The following is a 22,717-nucleotide window of genomic DNA, read 5'->3' on the forward strand; positions in this document are numbered from 1 at the left end:
GAGAGGAAAAGTACCATGTCAATATTGTCAAATTATATTGATCAGACATCGGCATCAATCCTGATTAAATAGGCAGCTGTTTAAAGTGGTATATTTGACAATGACATCTTTTAATTTGCTACATGATTATTTGTCTGCTGCTGTGTTTATTTTCTCAATGTAACTTACATACTGTGTTTAAAATGTTGCAGACTGAGAAATAGTTGAATTATACCAGACATACAGTAGAAAGAAAATCAGACTTTCTTATGGCTGATACAAATGTGTATGAATATCAGGTAATATCTGTGAACAGACAGTTGATTTATGTAGCAACTTAATTCCAAGACAGCACTCTAATAAATTGAATGGAATGTTTGTCTTTTAGCATTTAAAAAAAAAAAAAAAAAAAAGGTTATTTAGGCATCAGTTATACGCAGATTAGATTTACAAAGAACAATGGCAGCAAATTTTTGTATAAGTGAGAGGTGTTGAAACACTGAGGGACCCTGTTCCATGCGGATTACTGTCAGACAGATCTACTGTATCAACTTCCCTGGGAAAGTGTCGAGAATGGATTAGATCCTGTCTAACTGGAGGGGTGCTTGGCCATTAAATTTGGCTCTACAATGATGTGATAGATACCTCTTGCCTTTCTAATTGCTAAATTCCTCTATTTTTCTATAAGCAAAAGGTAAACTGCTGCTCTTCCCCCTGGCTTACTATAAATTGCAATCATTTCAAGGGAAAAGGTATTGTGGTGCCTGACTTCTTCAATGAATTACATTAGTGATGCCTACCCTTTCATCTGATATCTGACTTCTTTTTTGACCCATTATTAACAAGGCTTTTATCATGAAGCTTTGCCTGCATTGTATGAAATCTCCATCTGAGAATAGTCACGGACAACCATTAGTTATTGTTAGCTCCATTTTTCCTTGCACATCAGGAAACTTCTCCGGTAGTTTGGGGGTTCAAAAGTAGATAATCACAATTTCACATTCTGGAGCAAGCAGTGAAAGGCTGGTTAAACTCCATTTAATGTTGAAGTAAAATGGGTAAAGTTGATTTAACTCCATTTTACCTAAGCTATATAATAGAGCTTATGCTTTTTGTTACAAGCTTCTGTTCTGTGTTGAATCCCTCAGTTCAGAGTAGTGACAAGTCTATAATAATGCTCACTACCCGTAAGTATAATTGTTACATTTTCTACTGTATATTTTACAGTTAATTACTTTAATCCCATAAAATGCTGAAATTCTGACATGGCTCTGCTGAGGATGGCTGTCTCATTTACGTGCAGTTTTGTGTCCCAATATTGTGTCCTCAAAGTATATGGGAAAGGTTAAAGAATTTGGGGTTGTGGCTGGGTGATGCTGCATGTTTAAAGACAAAGCATCAGTGAGTAGCACAGACCACCTAAGTGTTGAAACCTGGATCTAATTAAGCAGCAGTAATCTGGGGCCTGTATTACCCACTGTATGACAAGGGTAGGTGATGCAGACTGCAGTGTGCTGAGGAAGATCGGACAGTGTAAGAATCACATGTTAGTGAGAGACTTCAATTACTTATATGTAGACTGGATACATGCCACACTGGGACAGGAATGAGAGTAGACTTTATGTGTTCAGTGACTGTCTCACAAGAGAGATCAAGCTCTAGCAAAGAGCCCATGGCAGGAGAGGTAACATTGTTTTTATCCTTAGCAGGCTCAGTTCTGGTTCAAAGTAAAGTCAAAAAACCACCCTAAAGGTTGAAACTGAAATATACGTATGCAGAGCTAAAAATAGTCAAAAACCAGCTAAAGTTCCTTTCAGTTTCAAAAAGATGAACTGATGTAGGAAGAGAAAGCTTGTTGAAAAGCAAGGAACATCAGCTAAGAGACCTGCATCTTTATAGTCTTCATGGAACCAAGTTAAAGACCTCTTCTTCAAGGAAGAGAAATGCAGAGTTTCCCCCTCCCTCCCCGAGTAAGAATTAAGAATGGTTAAAAGGAAAGAGAGTGGTTAAAACCAGAATAAAGGAAGTTGTTAATTCAGTGAGTAAAAGGAGATAATGACACAGCTTTAAACTAATTCAAGTATGAAAGGTGTGAACTACTATTAGTGCTGTATAGTCAATTGCTTAACATAGTTTCAGTAGTTGAGCACTGGAAACTGGCAAATGTGGTACCAATACTTAAAAAAGGTATCCAGGAGAGATCTGTGGAGTTACAGACTTGCAGATGTTCCCTTCCTGCTATAGTTGCCTTTTTTCCAAATTCCTTTGAGTGTAATTTACCGTTTGGTTGCATTAACACAATATTTGAATAGAGCAGCCTTACCAAGTCATTCAGATAACCCCGACAGTGCTGACCTCACTGTTTATACTCTGCTATTACACGTATGCTTGTCATCAGTGGTTTTATATTTATTTCTAGGTCATCAATTAAAATGCTGAATAATGTTATATGCATGACTGTTCTGTTGACACAGAATGGTCATATTCAGTAGCAATTCTTCTGACAGCTACTTTTAAAAATTCACTTGATTGGCAAGTTCTTAAGAAAAAAGTTTTGCTGTTTCCTAGAGATATGTTTTTTAGAAATGTAGTTTGCAGGTAAGTTAAAAGCTTTGAACAATAATGTCTGATGTCTACATGTTTACTTTATCAGCAGAGGTAGTAATTTAAACACCCTGACCCCCACTGCCCCCATACAAAAACACCTAAGAACTCTTCTCAGAAATTGTGGTGATTTATTTGCAACCTTATTTTTCCATAAAAATCTCAACAACTGATGTTACTTTTACTTTTTCTTTGGAAAAGCTGGCACAGAATTAAAATAAATATTTTGCCCAGGATTGGCATTATCCTAGTTGTTCTGAAACCTCCTGGATAATCTGTTTACTCCTTGACTCTTATTTGGCTGGGTAAGGGGCTTTTTTTGACTTGTCTCCTGCTTCCTGTTGTAAAAGAAGCTTTAAAGGCAGTATGGGGAACAAAACGGGACGGCTAGTGTGGGAAATTCAGGAGCACAGGACAGAGCACAAACTGCTAGAGTAAACTGATATTGCTGATGTCTGATAACTTTGAGGTATATTTAGAATCGTCCTGCTGTTGTTTTGTCCATTGCAGCTCATGCTTTCATTTAGTTGCTTTCTACTTGAGTGACATCAGAAGGAAACTTTAGGAGACGGGTTTCTTCAGCTTCACGACCTGTTCTGGAAAGAGCTTCTCCTTCCCTCGAATTCCACCTTGGCTGTGCAGATTTGTGTTCTGCTATGAGATCATTCTGTCAATATAGGCTTGTTTACTTCACAACTTTGGCAATTTTGGAAGGCTCCTTTCAGTATTAAAACATCTACCTTTCACATTAGCAGATCATTTTTCAGCATGGAACTGTGAATTGCTACTGGTGATTGCCAATGTTTCTTTCTTCCCTGAAGACCCGATGTTTTGGTAGAATTGAATTCTTGTTTTTTAATGTAGTTTACTGCATTAATTAGTGTCTTTCTGGATCCTGTCAGACTCAGTATGGTAACAGTCTTCTGAGAAGCTTCCTTTGTTGATGCATTTAGAAATGGCTCAACTTCCTTCATGGAAAGAATTTTCTCTAGGGATGCTGCCAAGGCTTAGAAGACCAAGAAATCTTATGGCTTTGTATTTGAATGTAATCAAACTGGCACTCTTAATTTTGTCTCTTTAGAGCTGGAACAGATCTGTAGATTAATGTGTATTTTTGGCATTGGCTTTAACCAAAATTGAAGGTAATGGTATAAATGGTCATGATTGCCAGAAACATTGAGCAGTGATAGGGAATCAAAGTTTCTGCAACGTTCCTTCTTTCCTGGTAACTTTCAAGCCACTGGCCGGTTTCATCCAGGCTTGAAAAAGAGAAGAAATGTCAAAAATAATTGTAATTGCAATTTCGTAAGAATTGGAGCTGAGTAAGAAACACCCCCTCATATCCTCTCAGAGAGAGACAGTTCATTGTTTAATGTGGCTTGGCAGCGGTGGCTGACACTCAAACGTGACAGCTCTTGATTAGCTGTGGGAGATGCTGTCGCCAGTTGGGTGGAAATAAAATAGAACCAGGGTTACCTCTGTAAGGACGATGGGAGGAAGCAAGATGACAAAAAGACTAACTTGAGTCAGTAGGAAACTGGATGTCTTTAATTCTGTTTATATTGCAGTACTGCAATATAATAGTAATAGAATATAATACATATATAAAATTATGCATTGTACATTATATATGGTATTACATATGATATAGACTATATATCATTATAATAATACTATAAGAAGAATCTGACATTCTTCTGTTTCCAGAAACATCGATGTTCGTGACCTATTTCTGGGCCAGGTTGGAAGGACAAATTTGAAATGCTTCTTGTAATGCTTCTGTGTTGTCCGTTTGGTATGTTACATTTACTGTGGAACGAACGGTGCGATGCTGCTCCAGCAGACTGAAGATCCTTCCACGTGCTGCCTTTGCAGCATTTTGCAGTTGTCGCAAGCTGAGACTGCGCCGACGGGTCAGTGCCAGGACTGGTGGGTGTCTTTCCTGGGCTGTAAATCTGACCTTTCAGAAAGGCTGAGAGCGAACCCTCACATTCAGTTGTGCGTATTGGAGCAGAGCTTACTTGTGGCATCATCTGCAGTTTATTTCTTTGCTTTTCATAATAAAGACATTAAAAAAATAAGTATTCTACAAGCTTGAAAGAGAGACTATTATCTAATTGGCTTTTGGTTAGGAGGATACTGATTTCTAGGTCAATGTAAAACAAATGAGCATTTAAATTGAAGAGGAGCAGCTGTTCCAAAGCCCCTTTCCACAGTGCCTGGTTTTGTTAAGGATAATTATGTCTAATTTTAAATTATGATAGCTTTGAGTATTGAGCTTCGCCTTGTTACATCCACTAGCTCATTCTCCTTCATCAGTAAGAATGTTCCATCATGGAGCTAGGTTTCTGATTGGATTTATTATTCTGGGCCTTTTGAATTATGAAGAGAAATACAGCTTTAAAGGTGGGGTTTGCAACACTTTCATGACAATGTTACCATACTCCCATCGTATTTTTCAAGGTCTCAAGACAGATACAATGTTTTCTGATTCCTGTGGAAAGGTACGGCTGGGAAAATATGTATTTATGTAGATGTGTAAGATTTTCGTTCGTATTTTTAGCTTGAAAATGGAAACAGACTCTAGTGCTAAAAAATCCAAGAAAACTCTTGTCAGCCCTTGGAAGCAAACATATGCTAAAGATGTCCTGTGGATTACATACTGCTTGTTTCAATTAACACATTGATATTCTCTTGTCAGTTCTTGAGACAAAAGCCCAGGTGACAATTCAAATGGTGCATGAGAATCATAATTCAATTTTTTTCTGGTAAGCTTAAATATATTTTTTTATACAAAGAACAAAAGATTTCAACTGCTAAGCTCAATGTTATATTAGTAATTCTATAGGATGTCTGAACACTTTAAAGAACATATATTGTAAATATATTGCTGCTGCAAAGAAGCACGTTTGTTTTTATGAAATGTTCATTGCTGGACATGGCGGTATTGTAGTGTCATGCATAAGAATTCTGTGTTTGAATTGAATTTAGAGTAAAATGTAACTATAACTATCAAGAAATGTAATTTTTTTTTTATTTTAATTTGAAATTCAAGCATTTTTTTACCTGCTAGTTTTATGGAAAGAAATTGTCTTCATATGTCTTTTAAAATAATGAGTTACACTTTTTCTCTGAGAAATATTCTTTGAGGCTCTAAGTCAACATCTTACTCCTTTGTTTCTTCTCCGACTAAATGTAATAGGTTCTATTAAACAAAGCCAAAAAGTTTGAGAGATTGCCAAATTATTATTATGCATCTGCTTTTTTTTGAGGAAAAATAGCTCTAAAAGGAAAAAAACAACCCACAAAACCAGGAGAACTCATAAAAATGAGAAGCCTGACACAGACCTTGGAGGAGAGGAAGATATATATTTTTTTAAAATTTGTCTTGCACTGTAAATCTTTTAAATCCTGAATGAATTAATTCTTTTATCTTTCAGTTTTTGTTCTACTTTAGTGGATAAATGTTGGGAAAAGGGATATCTGTAAAAAAACAAACAGCTTTTAACTTGTCTAGCATTTTAAGAGGATGACAAAATTGTGAGAAATGAATAGCAAGATTTTGTCTGATACCAGAAAGGAAGAATAAAAATCTGTCAGAATCCATCAGCAAAAAACTGCTGTGAGATGTCTCCCTAGACAGCAATGTAAGCTTAGTCTGGTATAGACAAGGAGAGTAGGGGAGAGTAAAACCCTCTAACTCCAAATGTTTTGGTTTATCTTTGAGTGTTTATTTCAAAGGTAGTGTTTGAATGTATATCGTGTTGATCTTAATCAGGCACAATGGTATGATTTTTGGAGACTTGTCTAAGCAGTTTAATATCAGCTGGAAACCAAGGTAAAAATCAAGGTGTATTGAAATGAATTGCATGTGGATTAAGTTAGAAAAATATATTCGGTGCTGTAGACTTTGTTCTGAGCAGATTAATTAAAGAAAAATCAGTTAACTTTCATGGCTTTTTTGCTAATGAACATGTTTGACAGTGTAATTTATTATTTGAAAATGTTATGCTACTGAAATAGAAGAGCTTCATTGTTTTGTGAAGCACCAAGTGCTTGTTCTGAAGAATTGAGTGTCCAAAATGACAAATATCCTATAGATGTGAGAGGAATGTACAGTGAAATACAGCTTGGTATAGTCTTCATGCCTCTGCAGTTTTTGTTCCTGAAACTCTTTATAAAGTAGGTGCTTTCTTGATGTAAGAATTGCGTGGTTTGTACTTCAAAGTCAAAGGTGGTTTTATTGATGAAGGAAGAATCAGGAGCAGAAAAGTTTTGGAAGAGTTTACAGAAAAGGCAAATACATATATGTGAACTATTGCTGGTGCGGTGAGGCTGCAGGAAGAATGCTGCTAGCCAGAAGTATGGAAGGACAGAAGAGGACAGTGGATGAGATGTTCTGCATAGTAAAATTTTGGGGATATTTCTCAGCATGTGCTTGCATGAGAGACAAGATCTGTCTGTAATTTGTAGCTTTTATTGAACTAGTTTCTATGGCAAAATAGCTCCTAGGCTAACTGGGTGCATGATGTCTTTCCCGTGGTATTCCTGAAACTGTGGGGTTTTTGGTTTTTAAAGTTTTCCCAATAAATATCAATACCTTTCATTAGGGAGACACACAGGGGTTGGTATTGGGTCCTTGGGCTTTGGTTTTGTTGCCGTTCTGGTTAAAGGTATTCACTGCTGATGTTTAAGTCCTAATGTCTCTAAAGCATGAAGGCTGTCTGCTAAAGTAAGAGAATTGTGATTCTGGTAATGCCATTTAAATATTTACTAAACAGAAATTATATTTCTTCTATTTTGAATTTGCAGCTTGTATTGAAAAAAGCTTCTCTGCCTATTGAAAAAAGTGTTTCTCTTAAAAATGGTATTGTATTTGAAATGTAGCATCCAGAGAAGCTAGTTTCCATTCTGTTCTAATGCCAATTTAACTTCAGAACAAGAATGTTTGCATAGTGAATTCCACATCTTCTACAAATACTAAAGTTTAATTGAAGATTCCCTTCCAAAGATTTTAGCTTCTGAAGGGGCTTGAGCCAATGAACTTGTTTCTGCCCGGAAATTGGTGTCTCTTCTGAATATACCTGCCATGGCACAGTACAAAAACGATCGGCCTGTAGATGAATGAACTCTTTCCTCCATCCCAGTCGACAGCAAATTTACATTTGTATGGAAGATTAGTGGGTGTGCCGCCTCTCATAATGTATTGAATGTGGGGGATGGGGCAGCCTTGCCCAGGAATCTAAACCTAGCAAATTGGAAACAGAAAACGCACTGTGAAAGCCTGATCGTTGTGTAAACCTTGAGAATTTTAGACATTTTTTTCAGCAATTCTTCTCCCGCAGACCAAACCTCATAAGCAGAGTTTGTTGTGGTTCAGAATGAGTTCCTATTATGGTTCATTGTTAATGCACAGCTTTGCTGCAAAGGTCTTAGTTTATCAAACTGAATCTTGTAAATAAGCAAGAAATCCAGAAGAAATTCAGACAAGCTGTCAGGCGAGTTTTCTTAGGTTGACTGCCAAGTATAATTTTTTTTTTTTAAATGTTACCTCATCAACCTTCCTTGTTTCAGTAGTCTGTCAGTTTATCACAAAGAGATGCGTTTTTTATTCTCCAGATAAACACAGCTTGATCAAAATAAATAAAAAAACCCCCAAACACTTAAGTTTCAGATTGACAGCGAAACATTTGGCTCATTTTGGTTGCACAGACGAATGTTACCAAAGATTTGAAAAAATTCCACTGAAATTGTCAGCTGATAATCTTTCGGGAAGTAATCTTTTTCTCCCAGCAGACAATATGTTATGTAAGGAAATGTTGTATCCTTAAGGTTTGCCACGGCTTGATGTTCTGTTGTTTTTAGTTTTGATTAAATAGAGTGAGAAATATAATGAATTTTGGATCTTAGTATTTTAGATCAGGGAACTGTTCTGAAAAGTTCCTTGATAAAAGTATACAAAAAAATGCATTACATCTTGTGGCAGGCAAGTGAAAAGCTCTTCATTTTTTTTAGCCTGATCTTTGGATGGGAGCACACTCTTTGTACGACAAAGCACAAATGGGTCTGCATCATTTGGTCGTCCTATTGTGCAGTGTGGATGTCCTTCACACCATGTCTCCCATGATGGGGTCCCACTTGTGTTGAGAGCTTGCTGGTGTTTCTGTAGTCAGTCCTAAATATCACAAGTGGGTTAATGCCTTTTCAAAGTTGGCGATGTAAGTAGACTTGGACCTCTAGTGTTAACGAGTTTAAGGTGTGCAGATACTGGATTCATTTAAGGTATACTAAAGAGTACACAAATTTTTGATCCCCAGTGTAATGATTTGATTGCTGAGATAACTGTTTTTGCTTTTATGTTAGCGGCAGGTTTCCATTCTGATGCAGTGGTGTAGACCACAAAAGATGGTAGGATGCAGTGCCAAAACCCAGAAAGGACTATGGAGTCATAGCAAAATAAATTGCTCTCATCTTATTTTAGTTAGTTCTTAACAAACTGGATTAAACTTTTTTCCATGACTATTCAGTGATTCCTGTAATGTGCCTCAAGTTCCAGTAACAATTTAAAATATGTAGAAGGTATTTTATATTCAGTGTAGATAGTACAACAAACCGAACACAGCTCAAAGGTGAACCATGTGATTCTACACAGATAAGGTCTTTGTGCGTATGTATATGTGCACTTTAATATAGTAGATACAGACCTCTGTCTTGTTAGTTGCCCCCGTTTGTAGCTACTTTGGTGATTAGAAAATATGAGTAATAAGATAATAGTGTATTCAGTTTCTTAATTATTTTTTTGTGAAATGTATTGTACGTAGGGATGATCCTGCTACTTAATAGTGACTTACTGGGGTCATTGCTTTCCTGGCTGTGAAATCGGTATGCCTTCAGTCATCTTACAGTAATGCTTTTTGAAAACCTGTGGGCTACAGAATAACTGAAAGAATTGTTGCTTTGACTATACTGAAGTTAATGGGTGGAAGACTCCAGTCACCTTCAGACAGTTGTTGTAGCTGTTATAACTTCTCAGATTTTTATTCTACAAGACAGAGGAGTAATAGGTTTTGCTAGCACGCAGTGGAATGCGGTCTGAATCGGCATGGAGGAGAAGAGATTTCTTCTTACTGACAAAATGAAATGCTGACCAAAATCTTAAGTGCAGACCCCTCCTAGAGTTTTTAGATAGGTAGGGTTGGTTGCTGTCTGGTGTGTAAGGAGTAAAGTTCCAGGTCCTCCTAATATTCTTGAATGTCTTATCACACTTGTGGTCTCTGTGATAATTAAAGGAGGCTGAGTTCCTTAAGTCTTTTAACTGATCTTTTTCTACCCTGAAAACATTTATTTTGGGTCTTTCCATTTTATCAGTGCTCACCTTGAAATGCAGGTAAAAGACATGATTTTCAATAATGATCTCATCAATATCTTATACAGAAACAATACCACTAATTTATGACATTTAAGTTCTTTCAGTCTGTTCAGGGCTTACATGAACCGTTGTAGCTATCACATTATTTTTAGAATGATTTTTCAGTTTACAATTTCACTGTTACCCCTTTGTTCCTTTGTGGAGTTCATGCCTTTTAGGATGTAAGGCACTGTTGTCTTCAGCAAGCACTACCTTTGTCCTTCCTACCTAAATAAAACATAGAATGATTGTATTGGGTGAGCCCAGTAGCTTATCTCTGATAGCAGGTGTCTAAGGCAGAGTCTCTTCCCAGAACCCTTGTGCCTGTTTGTGACTGTGGGTCATCTTCAGTGTATTTTTCTCTTTTAAGAGTTCTTGGCACATTCTTCAATGAATTTGTCCACAGGCTTTTAGCCATGCTTGTGGTTTTGCCCTGCGCCCCAGCCTTTACAGCAAGAAATCGCCCAATGTGACTAATGTATAAAGCAGTACCTCCTTTTGTTTCTTTGGAAATTGCTATTAGCCTCATTTAATTAATCCCAGAATTGGCAAACTGATAAGCTGTCCTTCCCTACTTACCAGAGTAACCACTGCAGGAACATACTTACTGGAAGTTCACAGCTCTTTCCATTTCTTGATGTCTTCAAATCAAGATTGAATAGCTTTTTCAGAGCGAGAGCTGCAGCCAAACAGGATTTGTTTGTATAATGCCAAATGGTCCCAATACCACACTACCCTTTCTCTTTTCTCGTTGCTACAGAGCAAAGCAAAATATTCCCCAGGTGCGTTAATTTGATGGCGGAAGGAAGAATTGGGTTAGGAGCTCACTAAAGTTATTGGTGAACAAACTTTGAATTCCCTATTTTTAATCTCCTTCCTAATTTTTTTTAGTGAAGTTGAGTGCTAAGGTAGATACTGTAATTCTTAAAGGATTCGAATATGACATGATCTCATTTTGAATTTTTCCTCTGGTAAACAGATATTTTATTAGGTGCTTTATAAATGCTGCCTGCATCTGAAAACTATTTGAGAAATTTGTTTTATGATGAACTTTTTATATAATTATATTTTATGTACTTCAGTTTCTCTAATATGTTTCAGTAATATATTTTTTAGTGAGATGTCTTTTACATTCTTATCTTTCATTGGAGACTTACCTGTGGACCTTTTAGGATACTAAAATGAATGTCTGAGGATGGCGTAGTCTCGATGAGATGACAGATAGATTTCTAAAGGTAATATTTTGTAAAACAATTTTCCATGTCCAATAGTTCTTTTAAAATTCCATTTGTCCTTGGCTTGATTCAGTTTGGTACTGAGTATTCTCTCCCACCCTCTTTCATCATTGCTTTTCTGTGGTAGATTTTGTTGAAGGAAGAAGGGAGAGTAGATGAGTGTTAACAGTTAAATAGGGGGGAAGAAAGGTGGTCACCACATCGGAGATCTTTTTGGTGGTGGTTTTTGATCTGACCTTAAAATAAGAACTGTTTGCTTTGAAGAAGGGAAGGGGAGAGTGATGCTGGAGGAAAAACTGTGCCTGCTTCTTTGCAGCAGACCCGATTAGCTTCTCTACCCCAGAAACTGGGTAAGCATGGCAGGCAGCCAATTTGAAGGCATTCTCCCCAAGAAAGCCTGAAATTTGGAAGAGAACAGATGATTCTCATGGTATTTTGTGACTCGTGCCAACCTCAATCAATTATAAGTCACTTGTGAAGACATTTTGAGAATTGAGAATGTCTGAATATTAAGGTAAATAATCCAGAAGAGATTAGATGTATATGTGCTAATGAGAATGTTTTCAGTTACAGTACAGATATAGGTGGGTTATATACTGGTGTTATCAGCTATAAACCTTTTTATTTAGTGGCTGGTTTACGAGGAAAATAACAGTGTGTATTGTGTAATTGCTAAGATTCCTTGATTCCTCTCACATTGTACGTTTAATGCTGGTAGCCTTAGTCAGAAGAGGTAAGATCGATGATCCAGTTAGCCATGGTCTAATATAAATATTTCTAAAATCTATTTAGACTAAAATATGCTGCAAAGTGCTGAGTGTGCATGGCAAAATGTTTTATTTCTATGGGGATTTTAAAGTAATAATATAATTTGTTTGATACTGATGTCTGATAAGTGTAGTTAGTCTTTGGTATATTTTTCTGAGGAAGCTTATTTGATGGCAAAACGCAGGAAGTAATACTGAAATCCATCATAAGTGTTATCACAGTGAAGAAATATGATCATCTTGTGTTTCAGTCTGCTTCTAAACAGAGCTTTATCTGTCTTTTTCTGTTGCTGTTCTCCCTGGTGACATGTTCTTAAGTTCTCATGCGGAGTTTTGTGCATGGCTTGTTGTTATCCCGTTATATTTGAGAAAGAAGATGCTGTGCCTTTAAAATCAAGAGGCTCATTGAGTTGTTTTTACTAGCGAGCTGCTTTTATATGGTACAGTATACTCCATGCAAATGAGCTGCCTGCTCAGCCTCTGTGTGGCGGCTTGCCCTGTTGGGGAGCTCACAAAGACTCTGCAGACCTAATTCAGCATTCAGTTGTTTAAAACGGCAGATGGAAGGAGGTATCGGCAAGATGAGGATTTATTAGCTACTCACAATAAAAGACCACACTCGCTCCGCAGAGGATCAGAAAAAGCCTGGTGAATGGGATTGAGTTGTATCTGCTTTCAGCTGACTTTACAATGATGTGTTTAGCTCATGTGACTCGGTCACTTAGTATGAAGATCAGCTAAAGATTTCCATGTAAATATATATTTCTTTAAGCACGATCAACCTGTGTGCTTGTATTGTGACTTTTTTTGGTTTGCAGCTGTCATAACTGTGGGAACAGAACACTTCATCAAGCTGTGGTAGGCAGCCTACGGTCTGGGCTCTCGTTGTTGCTGCATTTGCACACTTCAGGATGTCTGGCTGAAATCCCCTCATAAACACAGCTCTTGATGAAGTTTGATTTCTTTTATGTGTCTCGTGAAATCTTTCTGAGCCTGAAGTTAAGTTCTTTTTAAATACAGTATTTATATTCAGAAGTTATAAATAGGCTCTTCCTAAGCTTTTATCAGGAGATGAAATCTGTTGCTTTAGCTTTCTGCTAAAGAAATTGAAGGTCGTTGCGGCATTAGGTGGCTCATTATGTTTGCAATATTTCTTTTTTGCCTTTCTAATGTAGAAGGGGCGTGTGTAGGACAAAGGCTCCTTGACATGCTCAGTAATTTAAATAATGGTGTGATGAACGTAGATTTTTATTTTTATTGAAATGGTGTTTGGTATAGCTAGAAGTGTTCTCATTGTTTATTTTTCAACACAGGCTACATGCTCATATTTTAAAGTGGGCTTGGGATAATGTACATAAAAGGGGCAAAGCCTTTTTTTGACCTTGCTGGAGTTGTCTCTTTGAAGGTAGCTGGAAACAGAAACTGCAGGACAGACTGAAAAAGCTTCAGCTGAACTGTGCTTTTTTTTTTTTTTTTTTTCCTTTTTGCTATGGATGACGATGAGGGAAGGGCTTCTTAAGACAGCTCTGTCAGTGATGAATAGATGAATGAATTCTTAAATGTTCAGAACTTGCAACATGTGTTCCAGACCCTTCAGCATGTAAGAGTCAAGTCGCAAGATCTTAGCAATGAACTAAAGAATGTGCCATGTCTGCTGCATACGAGGAGGAGACCAGCATACTTCAGAGATAACAGAAACAAAAGAATGTGTGACAGTATCTGAAGAATCTGACGTTCGCTTTGTCATATGAAGAAGTAAAGGAATTTTTCAAAATTTGGAAAAATTAAATTTTATTTTTTCATAGTGAGGCTTTTCTGTATTTTAAATAGTACTGTATTCTGTGTGTCCACAGAATTGATTTTTTAGTTAAGTGTGACCATGTGTTTTTTAAAGGAAATGTGACCTGGATTTTGTGAGCTTATTATAAACAGTAAATGAAGGCAGCTGTTGTAGTTTACTGATCCCTTATAACAGCTCAAGTAAATTGAAATAAGGCAAAAATATGTGTGTGTGGGATCTGAATTAAATTCCACTCTTTGGCCTTATGTGGAGTTGTGGATTATTCTGTATTTCTAGACAGTTGTGTGTATGAGGGGAATGAGACATCCAACCTTGAAAAGATTTAGGAAAGTCAAACAGATTTTTTCCAATGTGACCTGCTAAATCTGCCACAAAAGAGGCAGGCAGAATTACGTACAGATAGTCAGAGACCGTGGCTGCAGTTCTTCATGACAGGCAAGTGAAAGACCATGTCCTATTTTTAGCGAGTTGGACGGAGGGGGGGTGGGAGGGGGAAGAAAAGTTTTAAAATAATGGACTTCTTTAACAGTTAGAGAGCAAAGCTAGCCAGAAGCAAGTGAGCTTTAGCAGGAATTTGTGATCAGCAGAGTCTAAATATGGATGATTCGAGTATTCTTCGAAGAAGAGGGCTGCAGGTAAGTGTAACTTCAGTCTGCTTCTTTTTTTTTCCCTCCTGCTTGCAATGTCGACAGTTTCGTAAAAATGCTGACAGTTTTTTTGAAGTAAATCAGGTTGACTGAGTACATAACAGTGATGCTTGAATTTAAGTTTCTGTTTTCACCGAGTGTATATCTTATAATTAGAAGTAGGATTTTGCATTAAGTAATAAAATACAATTTGTTAATTTCTTGATTTATATCCAGTAGTCTTGTGAATATTCTTATGGTAAGAAGTGAAGTCTAAAGTACGATACTTACCTTATTTTTGAAACTTCACTTTTACAGATACTTACAAAAATCTGTTAAGTGACTTTTCAGACTTGCCTTAGAGAAGCCATTTTAGTTGAGCATTATTTAGAAATTAAATGTCAGAGCAGAGTGAATGTTCTCATTTATTTTAGAGCTATGCTTCTTTATTACTTAAAATGCACAGTAATCCAAAAGCACGATGCAACTCTACAATATTATTATTTATATTTTATCTTCAACAACTGTCTTTACATTGGAATAAATACTCCTGCAGTTTGTTTTGAACTTTAATGTACTTTAACAGCCTTTATTTTGCAGTGGTGCCGTGGAAGTTTTAGTCAGTTGCTGTAGTATGACAAATAGGGTGATCTGTGTTAGTGTCAATGGCATATGACAACTGAACTGACTCTTACGGAGTAAAACATCTGGGAGTGAGCGAGCTCCAAAATCTTGCGTGAGCTGGGCATGGAATAGCTTTTTGCTTCAAAGCACCATATTCCATTTTTCATTGTAATGGGATATGGCCTATTACATACTTGCTAGCATAAGTAATTGTTTATAGACCATGAACCTTGCCTATTAAACAACAGGACAGGCATGGTTAATTTAACGTCCTTTGAGGAAAATAACTTTACTATTTTAACATACTACTGTTCATACCTTATTCTGATGCTTTAAGGCAATAGCAGAATAATTGTTGAATTATCTGAGTATGTTCTATGTCTCACCTTTTTATATTTTGTGGATATTTTTATTTTTCTTTGTGCTAACTTATTACTGAATTAGCTTGACAACAGTGTGCTGCATATACCATGGTGGCAGTGTGTTATGGCAGTGCATTTGCTCATCATAAAATCAGCTGTATTTAATTTTTGTATAACTGAGTGTATAGGAATAAGTATGCTAGTTTTTTGATAAACAGATATTTATTTTCAATATATTTAACTAGTCAGAACTTGATAACCAAGAAAATATTTTCTGATCACAGATAATCAAAAATTTCCAAGCCCTATGTTCTCATTGTTTACAGCTTTCCTGAGCCTAGAATTTCTTTGGGTGTTGTTATCTGTTTGCTGTGTAGGGGAATGGTTTTCATGGTGATGCTTCAGGGGAGCATTGGAAAGGGAAGGCAGGTTGTAAGAGCCCAAATGTCTACCAGTGTCAGCAGAAGACATACTGGGAGTGAGAATGCATTTCCCTGGTTTAACTGTGTAGTATGGTGGAATTTGATAATTTTAGCAGTCTTGAGTATTTACTGTCATGTGGTGGTGTGTCTGTATGCAATTGGGTAGGTATGTATAAATACACATGCATATATATAGGCGTAATTAATATCTACAGTAAGAATGCTTGGGGAACTAAGCAAGTATGCTAGAAAAACATCAGGAAGGCAGATTTGAGAGTCCAAAAGGAAGTTAATGCTGGACATTTTTTTTCCCCCTGTATCTCAGAGTAGACTTTTTAGAAGAAATTGTGGCTCAGAAAAGTGACCATTTTGTAGTTAACTTCAGGTTTAACAGAAAAAATTAAGAAGCTGTTGGTTCATGTTGGCACTAACTACCAAGACAGTATGTTTTAATTACTTTTTTGGGGGAGCTGGATGATAATAGTTTGGAAAGCTACTGATGAAAAAAATTACTTCCTTAATTAAATTGGATGTTGATGGCTTTTAAAGTGAACATCACAGCCTAAATTAGGTCCTCTAATCCAACCTCTCCACTCAAAGCAGCGCTAATTCCAAAGTTAGGTCAGGTTACCGAAGGTCTTGTCCAGGCTGGTTTTGAGTATTTCTAGGGATGGAGATTTTGCAGCCTTTCTTGACACCTGTTCTGGTACTTAATCACTTGCACTATGAAAATATTGTTTCCTTTATATTTTGGTACAGAAAAACACTTTTCTGTAACCTATTAGTACTATTAGTACTATTTCATGTAATAGTTACAATTGTCTACTGATCATGGGTTGAGATAAACAGATTAACTTAGTGTTTTGGATGTTGGTGGTTTGTTTTGGTGTTTGTTTTTTTTTTTATTAAATTAAATGACTAGTGTTCCTGTTTTATCTTGATAATCTCTGGGGTGGTTTGTGTGGGTTTTTTTTTTTTGCTTTTTAACACAGGTGATTTAGACTTGTACTGATATGGCTTTGCTGAGAATGCTGTGTTTTAGGGGTTCTGTCCTTTTTTGGTTTTGTGTCTTTCTGGTCATTTGGCATCTTATATGGTGGAATCCTTTTTAATTTTTGGTGCTGTTTGTCTTCCTTCTCTTCTGCCCTTGCCCCTATTGCTTCCTGTAACTGTGAGTTCTCAGTTTAAAGGCAATGAACATACCTGTTTTCCTTTTGTATGTTACTCCTGCTGACTAACAAAAGCAAACTGATTTTTTTTTCATTTGTTTTCCTTTTTTCTGTCCCAATGGAGAGCACACTGAGGAAGTAATCTGAATTTCCAGGTGCTTTTCCAATCTCCCCACTCTTTCTTCATATCAACAGAAATCTTTAACTGTTACTGGATCAAACTCTCTAACGTTTCTGAAGTTTCTTTCACTTGTTTTCTGTGACTATTTTGAAAGTGCTGTTGGTCTATTCCTTTCTTATTTTCAGTGGTCACCTGTGTTGCATGACTTTTGGGCTTCCTTGTCCTCATCCCTCACAGGTGGCTTACTCTTTTCAAAACTTATTTTTTTTTCCTCTGTTAAATAAACCATTTGCCATACTGACACTTCCTGTTCTTTGACAAATGTGTGCATATGTTTTCCTTGTGCTTCCTGTTACCTCAGCTACCTGAAATATACTTGATATCACTACTGTGGTACTTTCTATCTTCCCTGTAAACACTCTTCTGCTGTGATCCCTGCATTAAATATCCATGTAGTATCGTAAGCGGATAACCTAAAGGAATCGGAGTTGTTCCTACAGGCAAAGTCAATATGCTGGTGTGTGGCCCGTCTGCATCACCTTCCTCATTTGTTCAGTCTGTTTTTGTTGCATCCTGTTTGGCATCACGAATTTGGTCTACAAATTTGTAATAGTGAAATATGTGGAACTGGAGATCCAGGAGGGGCAAATCAGATTTTCTGTGTATTTATAAATGTATATACATATAAATACATACACACATGCACACACCTAGCATGCTGACAGTGTGATGTAGCTGTGCAATAATATTTACAGAAGGCTGAGAAAGTGCTTCTAATAATGCAATATTCTTTTAATTTGTAGGATTTAATTTTAGGTAATGAACTTGGAGCATTGGCGTAAGTTACTTCCTAGGGACAAGTGCTAATGCAGGTGGTGGAGTTGCTTCTGCTGCACTGGGCCGAGGTCTGTGGGGTTTTTAGTTACTTGTGATGTTAACCACAAATGTTATGAGGCTACCTAGGTTTGTTACTGTTCCCTATACATGTGTATCATGTATAGAGAACAGATGAAAAGTGTGGATGAAAAGCAGTACTACCCAGTGAGTCCCTGTGAGGATGAGCTTGTATTTTGAACATCATCTTGTACCAGAAATTTGTGATTTATTTTTTTTTTTGCACTGCAGTTGCTGCTGCATGTATGCTTTTACTCTTCTCACACATGCAAGAAATTAGAGTTTCCATCCCCAAAATCCTTATGATTAAGTGGAAGTAAGAAAAGTAATGGAGAGTGTGACATTCCAAATTTCAGATACTTGTTATGGAGTTTATATTCTGCATGGAGCTTATATTCTGCATTTGTGGTATTTGAGCAGAATTCAGATGTCGTTGGACATTATTGTCACCATAGTTCTCTGCATCCACATCTTCCTACAGAGTGCTAGCTTCTTTTCACCTTCTGCTTGAAATTCGGGCTAAGTTCAACTAGTGAATTTACTTTGTTGGACCCTTTTTGTGCTGGTTTCGGTGCAGATGTGAAAGACAAACTGCATCACAGTACTTGAATGTGTTTATCTTGGCTAGTGTTATCTACTACACAACATGTTCGGCTAATGTATATATAAAATATAAAAAATCCCCAGTAGAATGATTTCTTAATTCTAAAGAGAAGTCCTGCATTTTTCTTGCAAGGCGTGGAGGGGGAAACAGGGCATGGAGAATGTAATCTTAGAATATTTGGTGGATTTCGTTTTGAGTTTATTTTACTCAAGGGACTGAGGACTTTTTTGATTTTATGGGACAAGGGAATCAGTGGTTGCAGAACTCTAGACTTTAATATATTTAACAGGAGAAAGCTACTGCAATGTTCACTTTTCTGTACAGTTTAAACCTTCTCTGAGACATCTTTGGACATAGTTTAGAAGCCCTGAAAATTGATATGCTCTCCAATTTTGTTTACTTAAGTGTCTTTCATAATTACTGAAGACATTCTTTGCTGGCTACAGAGCTGGTTACAAGATCTAATAAAGCATGCAGTTAGAAAGTATGTTGCTTTTTATGGTATTTTAATAAAAAGTTAAAAGTAGAAATTGCATTCTGTAAAGGAAAAGAAGCTGTTTATAGTGAGGGGAGACTGAATGGGACTCAATTATGTTTTTTTGTTCTGCTTTTTTAAAACTTTTAGTGTGTGTTAACTGAAAGGTTAATACATAATTTTTAAATTAATGTTAAATTAAAGATTAACCTTAAATTTAGCATGAAAATGCATGCATATGTACACATGTGAAAATCTTCAGATATTATGAGTCTATTGGATTTGAGTTTTTGGAGCTGCCTTCTATGGGAAATATTAGCACCTACTCCCAGGAGAAATTCAGCTTTGCTTTTGCAGCCTTTAGGAGAAATTTGATGTTGAGTGGCTTTTTCAAATTATAAAGATTACTGTCATCTTTACACCTTTGATTCTTGCGGTAGATCGGTCTTTATTTACGTATCTTCTAGTGCTATGCTGAGCTGTTGAAACTATCTGGTAACTTTCAGTTACTCTGCACCCCCCCTTTAAACCCCTTCCAGTCCCCTGGATTCTCACTTCAGTGTTCCACAAACAAAACTTGATCTGGCCAGGCACGGTGTTTGCCTTGGTTTGGGATTTGGCCTGGACTATGTAATTTCCTTTGTGCTTGAGGCTTGGTGGGAGACAGGGCAAGTGTGCTGAAAGGAAAGGAAACATTCAGGTTTTGAAGGGGGTTGGTTCCTCTCCCATACTAGAGATTTATGTCCTTTTGGGGATACCTGTGATGTGCTTAAGAGAAACAAAGGGAAATAGACCTCACAAATTGAGAGGATAAAGTTTGAGCATCTTTCCTCATAATCTTTGAGGGAATTGTTTTAAATAGCATTCTTCTAAAATCTTTGAATAATAAACAGTATACATTGGACAATATTTTTTTTAAGCTGAACACTGGTGCATATGCTGGCCTGCTGTAATTACCAGTAACGTTCACGTGTATACGTGGAATAATGGCTTTGCTGTGCTCTTAAGACTACAGAAGGAGGACTGTTATGTTTGTATCAAAACAAAGCTGATGGGTCTGATTTGAAAGCTCAAGATTAAGTGTTCTCTAGAAAGAAAAAAAGACAATTTTATTGAAATTACGTGTAGAAGAAATGTAGATGTTTCTTTGAGTTTTGAAAGTTACCTGTGGAAGACAACATTAGAAACCTGGGTGTAAAAGTTCATATTTGAAGTCTGGAATAAGTTAGATTGGTTTTCTATAGTGACTTGAAGAATTCAAAACTCCAAAAGGAAAACTCCAAATTTCCCATGGAACATAATCACATTTTCTTTCTGATTTAGATTCTTTGCATTAATAAGACTTATTTTATGTGGCTTACAGATCTTCCAGGAACATAATGGAATCCACGGGTCAGATGTTTGCGGAAGGGCTTCCAACAGTGACGATGTAGGCAGTCACCAGTATACTGAGATCTTAAGAAGGCATTGTAACATGAGAATATAAATAAAAATCATTTATGCAGATACTGAAATTGTAGACTTATCTTAGGATACAAGAAACTGCATACTGTTTTTCTTTTAAAAAAATACTGTTTTAAAAAAGTAATATTTTCAGGCTAACTTTCAAAGGAAACAAGATTTTATGCTTAGGCTTGGTTGCTATTCTCCCAGTAAATTTGCAACACCTGAAATTAATTAAAATTTGGACTGGAGAAGATTTCCAAAAGATAGTCTGAAGTTCTTCAGCTTCTGTGAAAATTAGTAGTTGACAGAAAGAGAGGGATGCACGTTAGTGTTAGCCCCATGGTGAAGGCCACATGAACTCGCTGTTACACGTAGGTTGGCTGGTCAGTAGCTGTGGGTGACCAGGTGAGCTGGACAGCGTGCACTGTCTTCTGCTTAGGTGGAGTACCTGAAGGGACTTGAGTGATGAGAAGAAGGGCTGGGAAACATGGACTGCAGATGAATGGTTACTAGAATTCATTAACTAAATCAGTCATAAGCACTTTGTTTTGACTAAACTCAGACTGTGGAAACAAGTTGTGAGGTTTTATTGTGTGAGTCCGTGATATTCTTGTGCTTCGATGCCGTGTATTATAACACGGGGAAATGGATCGTTATAGTATGACTATACTACATCTCATTGTAGAACTGAGGATTCATGCTCAGAGATGCATCAGTGATTTTTGGTCGATCTCTGCCCGGCACATGAGCTTCCATGCTGGTTTGATTTTTCAGGATTGGTGCTTGTGGTCCACTTTGCAATGGAGTAGAAAATGGAACTGAGTTTGGGGAACATATGCTACTGCCGTTTACTTTCAAGACACTGGAAAACATACCAAGGGAAAAATGTGAAGCCTGGTTAGAATAAAAAGTCCTTGAAATATGGACAAGGATAAAAGGTTAAATGATTTGCTCAGGCAGAAAAGATAGCATTTAGCTGCTGTCTTCAGGGTATTGTTAAATTGGTCTGATAATTTCCTATAGTTATGCTTAAAATAAGTGCTTTCAGTTTGTCAGTAAGGACTTTGTGAATGCCTGTATAGCCAAACTAAACTTTTTATTTTCAGCCTGTAAGAAAAGATAAAAATGCCAGTAATTAATTGTACTACTTCAGGAAGAAACATTTTGTTAGCAGATAATTGCATGAAAGAATGGTTTTATGTGTGTGCATCTGAGTCTTAAGTAGATGTTGGACAAAGGGGTTCTTCCCAAAGATGAACAGTAATATCTTTTTCTTGCATTTCATTGGCTTGAAAGTGGCTGCTTGATAACTTGCTCGTTTCAGGAGAGCACAATGAACAGTTTTTGCTGCTGCTGGTCGTTGCAGCAGTTGCTGTGTAGAGTGGCTTTTGTTTCTTTTCCTCGCCATTAGCCACTTGGAGTGCTTCACTCGTGTGAATATCACTTAATTTTGTACTTGCTCAATCTGAAAATCTTAAAAGGAAACCCAGTTCTCCAACCTAGCAACATAACATGCTGCTACTGTGCTGCAAGACTAGTGTTTAATCTGCTTATCTTTAATAGTCTTCACTGCTTACACAGACCCACTTACCTCTTTAATGAGAAGAAATGTCCTGCAGTGAGGCAGCGTGTATTTTGCTTCTAGGCTTATGTCATCAGCCTAGAAGTTAAAATTGGTTAGAGCACTTTTTTATTTTCCTGTCAGTTCTGCTGATTATGGTTGCCTCTTCAGTTTCTCTAATACGTTGAAAGAGAGTGGTTTTTGTAAAAGGAAACCTGATTAAAACGTGCCAAGTGAAAATCTAATTTTGAAAAGCTATCAGTATTGATTGAGGGCAGGTACTCCTCTCATATTTTCAAGGGATAAATAAGCAGTATCTTTACATTCTGAGTATTTGTAAGTCTGGCTACTAGTCAAATAAATGACAACGTTATATTATGAATTGCACTATTTTACTAACACCTAGAAAAGGCTCTCTAAAATGTCAAGAGGCAGTTAAAGTCAGTTGTAAATACGTACCAGTATTTTCCATATGATTTAGCAGTTGTTCCTCTTTTGCTTTGTATTAAAATGCTTTACCCAAGCCATTAGTATTTTTGAGACTTGCACCTGGTACAGGTTTTTACCATTTTTGGGATCAAGACAGGATAATCGGCTTTTCAAGGTTGGCTGTTCTTGA

At 36.8% G+C, this 22,717-nt stretch overlaps 1 protein-coding gene across 9 annotated transcripts in view; it reads left to right on the top strand.

Annotated features, from left to right (window-relative positions):
- Nucleotides 1-22,717, top strand: part of MAST2 (microtubule associated serine/threonine kinase 2) — a 194,491-nt gene that overhangs the window by 34,521 nt on the left and 137,253 nt on the right. The window contains exon 1 of one of the 9 annotated variants that reach the window (XM_040610490.1): nucleotides 14,336-14,429. The exons of 7 other annotated variants lie outside the window; for them this stretch is intronic. In XM_040610490.1, coding sequence (XP_040466424.1) covers nucleotides 14,391-14,429 — 39 coding nt within the window. In that variant the 5' untranslated portion in view covers nucleotides 14,336-14,390. Of the gene's footprint in view, nucleotides 1-14,335; nucleotides 14,430-22,717 lie in introns of those variants that run through there. One more of the 9 variants, XM_040610494.1, reaches the window with a different exon arrangement.

This window comes from Falco naumanni, chromosome 11 (genome assembly GCF_017639655.2).
Source record: "Falco naumanni isolate bFalNau1 chromosome 11, bFalNau1.pat, whole genome shotgun sequence".
NCBI lineage: Eukaryota > Metazoa > Chordata > Aves > Falconiformes > Falconidae > Falco > Falco naumanni.